We start from the raw sequence: 9,855 nt of genomic DNA, 5'->3' as shown, positions 1-9,855 counted from the left end.
AAAACGTTAGTTCCAAAAATCCCCGCCAGCCCTGCCTGAGGGCGACAGTATGTATGCGTAACGTTAGTTCCAAAATTATCCGCCAGCCCTGCCTGGGGGCGACAGTATGTATGCGCAACGTTAGTTCTAAAAATCCCCACCAGCCCTGCCTGAGGGCGACAGTATGTATGCGCAACGTTAGTTCCAAAAATCCCCACCAGCCCTGCCTGGGGGCGACAGTATGTATGCGCAACGTTAGTTCCTAAAATTTCCGCCAGCCCCGCTGGAGGGCGACAGTATGTATGCGTAAGGTTAGTTCTAAAAAGCCCCCGCCAGAGGGCGACAGTATGTATGCGCAACGTTAGTTCCAAAAATCCCCACCAGCCCTGCCTGAGGGCGACAGTATGTATGCGCAACGTTAGTTCTAAAATTCTCCTGCCAGAGGGCGACAGTATGTATGCGCAACGTTAGTTTCAAAACCATCCGCTATGAAATGAATAGATGTCTCCACTTTGTATGTGAGTTGTTGAATCGCTTAAATGAATAGATATCCCTAGTGGCGCCTTCGTCGGTGGACACCGCTAGTTAGTTCCAAAAATCCCCGCCAGGCCCGCCAGAGGGCGATAGTATGTATGCGCAACGTTAGTTCCAAAAATCCCCGCTAGCCCCGCCTGAGGGCGACAGTATGTATGCGCAACGTTAGTTCTAAACTTTCCCCGCCAGAGGGCGACTGTATGTATGCGCAACGTTAGTTCTAAAACCATCCGCTATGATATGTATAGATGAGCAGCCGTCTGAGTATTTCTAAAAAAGTCCGCAGAGTCAGAGGGGGTTCATGGTAAGTTAATTAATCTTGGTCAAGCAAATCTAGTCAGTAGAAAAAGGCGGCAAATTTGAAAAATCGTGGGCTACCAACACTACGTTTGAATAGTTCGAAAATCGTGTGTCATTTATATCTTATCTGTGGAACTGTTTTGTTTACATTTCATCGCTGTTCGATGTACATTCCTGCCTTTTGTTCGTTTCCTAGGGTTACCATACTTTAGTTTGCTTTACATTGCTTCTGACATATCCGGCTTGACAGACTATCGATTCGCTTAACAATATAGATGTCGCTAGTGGCGCCTCGTCAGTGGACACCGCTAGTTAGTTCCAAAAACATCCGCTATGAAATTGCAAAAAGGCCCATCATGTTTGTTATAAAATATGAGACATATATCGGCGTTTTTTTTAATACCACGTCAGTGGCAAACAAGCAGACGACCCCACCTGACAGTAAGCAGTCACCGTAGCCCATGGACGCCTGCGAATTCAATAGTTTACACGGATGCACTTTTATTTGCGGTTGGTTTTGTCGCTTGTGCTTATCAAATGTATGGAGTTTGTAGTTTACCAACCGTAAAGGGGTTTTTCTTTTATTATACCACATTGGTGGCAAATAAGCATACAGTCCGTCTGATGGTAAGTTGTTACCGTAGCCTTTGGACGCCTGCAACTCCAGGGTGGATACAAGCGCGCTGCCGACTGCCCAAAGATTCAATAACTTTGTTTTAAAATATGAGGCTTATATCGGCGTTTTTTTAATACCACGTCAGTGGCAAACAAGCAGACGACCCCACCTGACAGTAAGCAGTCACCGTAGCCCATGGACGCCTGCGAATTCAATAGTTTACACGGATGCACTTTTATTTGCGGTTGGTTTTGTCGCTTGTGCTTATCAAATGTATGGAGTTTGTAGTTTACCAACTGTAAAGGGGTTTTTCTTTTATTATACCACATTGGTGGCAAATAAGCATACAGTCCGTCTGATGGTAAGTTGTTACCGTAGCCTTTGGACGCCTGCAACTCCAGGGTGGATACAAGCGCGCTGCCGACTGCCCAAAGATTCAATAACTTTGTTTTAAAATATGAGGCTTATATCGGCGTTTTTTTTAATACCACGTCAGTGGCAAACAAGCAGACGACCCCACCTGACAGTAAGCAGTCACCGTAGCCCATGGACGCCTGCGAATTCAATAGTTTACACGGATGCACTTTTATTTGCGGTTGGTTTTGTCGCTTGTGCTTATGAAATGTATGGAGTTTGTAGTTTACCAACTGTAAAGGGGTTTTTCTTTTATTATACCACATTGGTGGCAAATAAGCATACAGTCCGTCTGATGGTAAGTTGTTACCGTAGCCTTTGGACGCCTGCAACTCCAGGGTGGATACAAGGTACATTCGAGTCGGACGAGCGAGCGATCGGACGTGTGTGCTAAATACTTCTTGCATTTAAAATTCGTGTGCATAAATATACGACCCAGATCACGACGTTCGGTAAATGGCACGTACTTAAGTGGTAATTATGATAGCTTAGTATCTAACTAAGTTTGGTGAAATGACAGAAAACAGCCAGAGCCCTTTTGGGCGAAGCTCAAAAATTCAGCGAAGCCCTACGTCGACACCAGCACCATCGCCCAGGACTAGAGAGATGCCGCTTGAAAATGAACATATCCCGACAACTCCTGAAATTGTGAACTGGATGAGTCAGATCGAGCAATCACTGAATGAGATCTGCAATATTTCTACGGAAGGAAAACTGAACTCCGACCAAAAGCTGAGAGTTAGTAACCTTTGCCGTAAAGTCACAAATGGAGTCTCTAGTATGGCCGTCCTTTACCAGGCGCTAAAAAAAGTAGCATACGTGAATCAAGCTGTCACTCAAGCCCTTAAAGAAAAACAGGACCTCTCAAACCAACTCCAAGCCCTTCAAGAAAAAATCCAGAGCACTGCCAACTCTACAAATACGCCCTCTTTCGCCGACATGGTTAAAAACAGCAGTAAAAACCTGATCCAGCCCAAAAATCTTAGCTCAGTGGCGATTTATCCTACGGATAAAATGAAATCTAGTGAGGAGACGAAAAATTTGGTCCAGAAAATCATAAACCCGGAGAAAATGAAGTTACACGTGCGGGCTGTACGCAAGGTAAAAAATGGTGGGGTCATCATCAGCACGGACTCCAAAGATGACATCACTAAGCTGAAAGAACAGGTTCAAAACACCTCTGCGGACCTTACCATCAACGAGCCCCAAAAACGTAAGCCCCGAATCGTCGTTGTCGGAGTACCATCGGCTCTTCAAGATCAAGAAGTTCTTAACTGCATCTATGAACAAAATTTAGCCGATAACCTGCAGGACGTGTCCCTGGAAAAATTCCTGACCTCTATCAAGCTGAGCCACAAATCGGGTAAGAAAAATGCTGAGACCTGCAATTACGTCATCGAAGTACCAGCCCACATTCGCAAATTCCTCATTTCGCAAAACCGTGTTTTTGTTAACTGGTCATCATGCCCTGTAAGGGACTTCACCATCGTTACGAAGTGCTGGTCCTGCCACCAGTACGGCCACGCCGCCAAGTCCTGCAAGCAACCAGTGAAATCCTTTGCTCTGTTTCAGACTGACGAAACGGAGGTAAATAGGATTATTGCAGGACTGAAAGATGCATGTGCGGTTGGTTGGGATGGCATCTCAAACCGAATACTTAAGCAGTTCAAACACATAGTCACCCCTCCACTAACCCACATCCTACAAAAATGCCTAACTGATGGAATTTTTCCAAAGTGCTTGAAAAAAGCTGTCGTAGTCCCGGTTTATAAATCAGGAAATAAATCCCATATTAACAACTACAGGCCTATATCTCTTCTTCCTGCTGTCTCTAAAGTTTTAGAAAAAATAATTAACAACAGGCTTGTGAAATACTTAGAGAAAAACTCACTATTGTCAAATATGCAATTCGGTTTCCGACCAGGATTATCAACTTCCGATGCTGTACATCATTTAACAGACCATATTACTCGAGAACTTGACAGAGGTAATCATACAATTGGCATCTTCCTAGATCTTGCAAAAGCTTTCGATTCAGTCTCGGTTCCCTTACTGTTGCGTAAGCTTGAACGGTTTGGTATTAGAGGAAAACAGCTCAATCTTTTCGAAAACTACCTCACGGACAGGTGGCAATGCGTGAAAATAGGCAGTGTGGTCAGCTCTGATCAGAAAAATAACAATTATGCTGTTCCTCAAGGAAGTATACTCGGTCCGACCTTATTTTTAATTTACATAAATGATCTGAGTAAGCTACATCTCAGCTGTGGCAAAATTATATCCTACGCCGACGACACTGTCTTAATTTTTTCAGCAAGCACAGAAAGTGAGGCATATTTGCATGCACAAAATGGTTTCGATATTGTAAATAATTGGTTACATCAACACTTACTAACACTAAATGCAGATAAAACGAATATCGTTCATTTCAACATGAGAAATAAAAGGCATAACTCGACCTACCCTTTAATTTACGCTCACTGTTGCACCGATGCCGGGGAGAATAACTGTAGCTGCCCTAATATTTCACCCGCCAGTAAGGTAAAGTATCTAGGCATAATTGTTAATGACACTCTGTCTTTTAGACCGCATATTGAAGCTTTGAGTGGTAAAATTCGTAAACTGATATTTGTTTTCAAAAGACTTCGTACCATTGCAGACCTAAAGTTAATTACCCAAATCTATTATGCTCTATGCCAGTCATTAATAACATACTGCATTACGTCATGGGGAGGAGCAGCCAAAACACACCTGTTAATGGCTGAAAGAGCTCAACGAGCTATTTTAAAGGTCTCTTTCTTCCGACCCTATCAATACCCGACTGACCTATTATATAAATCCTGTAAAGTCTTAACTGTTAGACAATTGTTCATATTAAACACAGTCTTAAAACAGCACAAAGTACTTCCTTACAGCATGCAAATTACTAACAAGAGGCGAAAGGATCTAGTTTGTAGCCAATTGACTGACACAAAACATGCGTTTTCAAATAACTTCTTTATGTATCTAGCTCCACGACTATACAATAAACTAAACGCAGATTGCTGTATTTACCACTTAAGTTTGGGTGAATGTAAGAAGGTTGTACAAAAAGCCTTGGAAAGTAAATCGTATGACGACACAGAAAAATTACTAACGAACCCTAAATAAGTAAATAATTATTAAGTTCCTTCTCGTTTACTGATGCACTAAGCGGAAATCATGTTTTTGCTAAGTTGCTTTATTTTGTTATTAGCATAAATCACGTATTTAAGTCTTAAACTGTAATATATGTAACATACGCCACAAACCTAGATTAGTCATTACTCATTATTGCCATGTAATTAATTTTAGAATTATAGGTATGGTTTGTTTTTATAGTAAGCACATAATCATTATTTAGCCATATTTCTAGAATGTAAACATATCAAACTGATACCTACCTAAATGAACACAAATTTAACTCATAAGTTTGCCGTTATGTTAGTTGTTATTTATTTAAGTATTTTTATTTTTTCAACCTGAGATACAGGATTTTCCTAGTTCAGGTAGAAGTCATTAAAAAGCCTTACTTGATAAGATATTATTAACCTAATGTTAAATGTATAACTATGTTTTTCTGAATAAAATTTTTATTATTTTTTTTTAAAAGCGCGCTGCCGACTGCCCAAAGATTCAATAACTTTGTTTTAAAATATGAGGCTTATATCGGCGTTTTTTTTAATACCACGTCAGTGGCAAACAAGCTGACGACCTCGCCTGACAGTAAGCAGTCACCGTAGCCCATGGACGCCTGCGAATTCTATTGTTACCACGGATGCATTTTTATTTGCGGTTGGTTTTGTCGCTTGTGCTTATCAAATGTATGGAGTTTGTAGTTTACCGACCGCAAAAAGATCCAGATTTTTTTTTTATATACTACGTCGGTGGCAAACAAGCATCCGGCTCACATGATGGTAAGCAGTCAACGTAGCCTATGGATGCCTGCAACTTTAGAGTTGTTACATGCGCGTTGCCGACTGCAAAAAGGTTCAATAAGTTTTTTTCTTTTTTTATATACCACGTCGGTGGCAAACAAGCACACGGCCCGTCTGGTAGTGAGCAGTCACCGTAGCCTATGGACGCCTGCAATTTCGAGATGTTACATGCGCGTTGCCGATCGTTGAGATGTAGACCGTGACGTTCGAAAACAAAAAGTCGTATGTGAGTGTAAACTTCCATTCACCGTAGAATTTGACAGATAGAGAGAGTTTGAATTAAGTATTGTAACCTTAGTCAGATAATGAAGCTTATTTGAAAGATTATTAACTCTAAGTACTAGAAATAAAGTAGATTTTACTAATGCTGTAATTCTGTAATGCGACATGGTCATGAAACTCATGCGATGTTGGGGGTATACTCTTCAATCTTTTCAATCGGAATGGTCAGAGGTCAGAGTTCAGAGGTCAGAAAGTCCGTGAGGGACAGAACATACGCAAAGTGAAGAAATTGAAAACACGTTTTAATATACCTGACAACATATCAAGCATAACCTACGTAACTTGGTCGGGTTATTTGTTACCTAACATAAACCATACTAAATTCACTGTGGGGAATTTAAAAAAAATGTGAGAATGTGACAAGGACAAACAATCATAACGCTTTCTCTGCTACTCCTACTGAAAGATTACATAAGACTATCTCGTTTGGTCATTTCCCCCTCCCCCTCCCCCCACCAGTTCCAATTATAATATCATAAATGAGATCACAATACCTGCAACCTGTAACTGACGCATACGCTTTCTAAAATTAATTAAAAAATCAGAAAATAACAATGGAGTACGTCATTGAACTCGTTGCGAGGCTGTGGTTTAGTAACAAGGGGTTAGGGTACAATTATAAATGTGGAGATAGCAACGAAACAAATATTGCATTCATCTCATCAATCGAGGCGCTGGCACCTGACGTGGACATTTACAAGTGGGAGGCGGCCCGGATCGATCTCAAGAAGCTGATCAAAGAACTTCTGGAGGAGAGGAGCATCCTTCAGTTACACTCGGGATACCATGCGGAGGGGCTTTTGCTGGAGGTGCTAAGAAAACACAACATTAGATCATTCCTCTCCGTGCCTCTTAAACAGAAAACTTTAATCTGGAAAGACGCGGGGGTGTGGTTCGTAGAGGTGACCAACCCGAAAATCATCAAGAGAACTTATGTGTTTTTTGACTTCGAATAAGTGTACGTCTGTGTATGTCTGAAATAAAAAAATGTTTAAAAGTGAATGACTATTTATTTATTTACCAATCATTTAGGTATTTTATAATGTTCCAAATGCGAGTACAAAAAAAATGCAAAAGCTGGTTTTTCAAAATTCGTTGTTAAGGGGCTCCTTGGCGCTAATGACATTCGATCTGAATCCTTTAGTTTTCTAATGTTTTTAAAGTGAGAACTTCTTTAGCGGCGTTGGGCACTTTCTGAGACAGCGATCACGTGATCGTAACGTTTAGATGGCCACTCAAATAGATGGCAATTAAATCAATAAAGAAAAACTCAATGACATTACATGAAAAAGGTTCTAATCTTGTACGGGTTGAAATACGAGGATCTCACAGTTACATTCAAACTTTATATCACTCAAATATAATTCAATAAAGCTACATCTTGATGAAATCGCTAATAAAAGTGAACTCTAGTAATGGTGAATAAAACTCAAAATATCATGATCAAATATATTTAGATGCGAGATCTGCAAGGTAACTTTACAATTTCTATTCGAATTTTAAAGAATTAACTGTACAAATTTGAATTTTAAACAAGCTCACTGACCAGCAATTTCGGACTAAAGTTTTTCAATAGAAAGGAGGATACATAGTGCTGCAGACATTTTGGCCTAGTCATTGAGTTTTCACTTCTGTCGGCACTCCCGGAGTGCAATCCGTTGTTTTTTTGTAGCTATAATAGCAACGACTTTTAGCAATATAGTATGCCATATTTACTTCAAAGTTCATTGTCTTCGAGATATTCGACATCAAGTTGAACAATTTTAGGCCAACAACCTGGTTTTCAGGCCATAGCTTTTGTGTTAATTATTTTAAAATTTACATCTCTGACCAGTTTTTAGAGACGTCAAAGACAAACCCAAATATGCAGATTTCGTACATGTAAGATCCTTCACAGCAATCCAGCTACGAAAAAAGTGTTATTTTTAGACAATGTTTAAAAAAATCATAAAAAAATAAGTATTCATTAGTTTCAAAATCCGGTAGACAAGAATGGAGATTAAAGATTGAAGAATCGGTAGCCATTTGTCTTATAATTCTATCTGAAGTGTAAATGTAGAAGTAACGGCTCAAACCTTGTCAAATATCGATGAAAACCGCGGGGAGCCCCTTAAGGTGAGGTTGTGTAGAGCAATGTTTCAGAGTTACTAAGCGTGTGTCATCATCGTCGTTAAAAATATATCAAGTTCGATTTCAAACAAAAACAAGACCTAACCTAATCAAAGCAAGTGCTATACCATCTACATATTATGCATAGTAGGTTCTGCCATCTTGTGGGTCCCATTGGAAGTATAAACGTCACATTTACGTCTCGCACCAAAAATCAGATGGCTCCTATGCTGTATAGTTCATGCATGCTCCCTATTGTCAGTTCAGTACGGTGGCGCTTAAGCAATGTCAATGTGAAAACAAATCCGTTTAAAATTACAAGGAGGGATTTCATATCATCGCTAAGTAGGCGAAAGTGTGTCTGTCTGTCTGTTTGTCTGTTACCTCTTCACGCTTAAGCCGCTGAACCGATTTAGTTGAAATTTGGTATAGAGATAGTTCGAGTCCTGGGGAAAATCAGGGATATCATTCCTGAAGAGAGTGCAAAGGCGGGTGGAATTGAAAGGGTTAATGGCATTGCCTAATAATTGAAGTAAGCAATGAGCATATTGAATGATTGCTATTAGCATTATCCAGGCGCTATACCTACTTTAGCTGCTGTCAATAATTCCACGCAGACGAAGTCGCGGGCAAAAGCTAGTATTTCAATATTTTCGCTAGGATTTTTTGATTGTTTAGTACAAAAATCAACTTTACTTAAATGTAATAAGGTTGACATCTGTTGCGGGGTAGCAGAACTTCTGTGATTGTAGCTCAACTATGCGACGCTAGATGGGCTACTCGTATCTTCAAAAATAAAAATCGTAGATGCAATTTCGACATAATTTCCTTTACTGTAAAGTTCAAATTATTGTAATGGGCTAGGGCTCATAGGATAATCTCTTTCGAAATAAGAAAATATGGTCAATCATCCTTTAGATAGCGTTGCGTTTGTAGTAGTGTGCATGTTGACGACATAGGTTTCCAGACCGCAGGGAAGCATCATATATTTGTTAATGCCTGGAAGATTGAGGCCTGTCTGCCCATGCTGATGCTAGCTCTGAGCTTATTGAATTGCCTTTCTTGGAACTCTTCAACGTACTTTCGGTCATTGGTTCATTTGTCTTAGAGTTTGGTAAAATGACATTCGGTGTATATGTTCAGTGGGCATGCTAAGGGTTATATTTGCAAAAACCCAGGTGTTGAGTTTGGTTAATGCTTGAGAGCTCCATGTGCATTTGGCCTGTTTAGTGTCCATATTATGCAGACGCACTGCTTGCCACCATTTGAATATTGTCTTTAGAGCTCTTTGCATTAGGTTGGATATCGTGTGGAAGAAGAAGTTTTGGGTAGAAACGATGTTAGACTAATAATGGACTGACGGATATAGGCTGTCAGTAGTCCTTTTTCCCTGCTTTTGCTATGAAGTTTACCTTGACCCGAGTCCAATTATCTGGTACGATTCACCACGCGAAACTTGCTCTGAATATTATGGCCAGATGCAGATTGCTGTAAAAGCGCCGCTGATTTAAATCAAAAAGTTTGGTCTAAAGATGTTTCTTGCTATATTCCAGTCGATATTGCGTGCCACTGTGGATTCGAGGATTCCTATGGGCGCAAAGCTGTGTTTATTACTGGTTGAGTATGAACCGGGGAAGTGGGTGTCTCTGAGCAAGTTCCTCTTCCGTG

General features: G+C 40.4%; 1 protein-coding gene across 1 annotated transcript in view; it reads left to right on the top strand.

Annotated features, from left to right (window-relative positions):
• The first annotated feature begins 2,449 nt into the window (after positions 1–2,449).
• The window catches only part of LOC134676842 (uncharacterized), a 40,595-nt gene continuing 33,189 nt past the window's right edge, over positions 2,450–9,855 (top strand). Inside the window, exon 1 of the mRNA XM_063535222.1 lies at positions 2,450–3,464. Within this exon, the coding sequence (XP_063391292.1) occupies positions 2,450–3,464 (1,015 nt within the window). The remainder of the gene's footprint in view (positions 3,465–9,855) is intronic.

Source organism: Cydia fagiglandana, chromosome 25 (assembly GCF_963556715.1).
Source record: "Cydia fagiglandana chromosome 25, ilCydFagi1.1, whole genome shotgun sequence".
NCBI lineage: Eukaryota > Metazoa > Arthropoda > Insecta > Lepidoptera > Tortricidae > Cydia > Cydia fagiglandana.
Note: the sequence above shows the minus strand (reverse complement) of the source record. Positions and strands in the feature narration are given on the sequence as shown.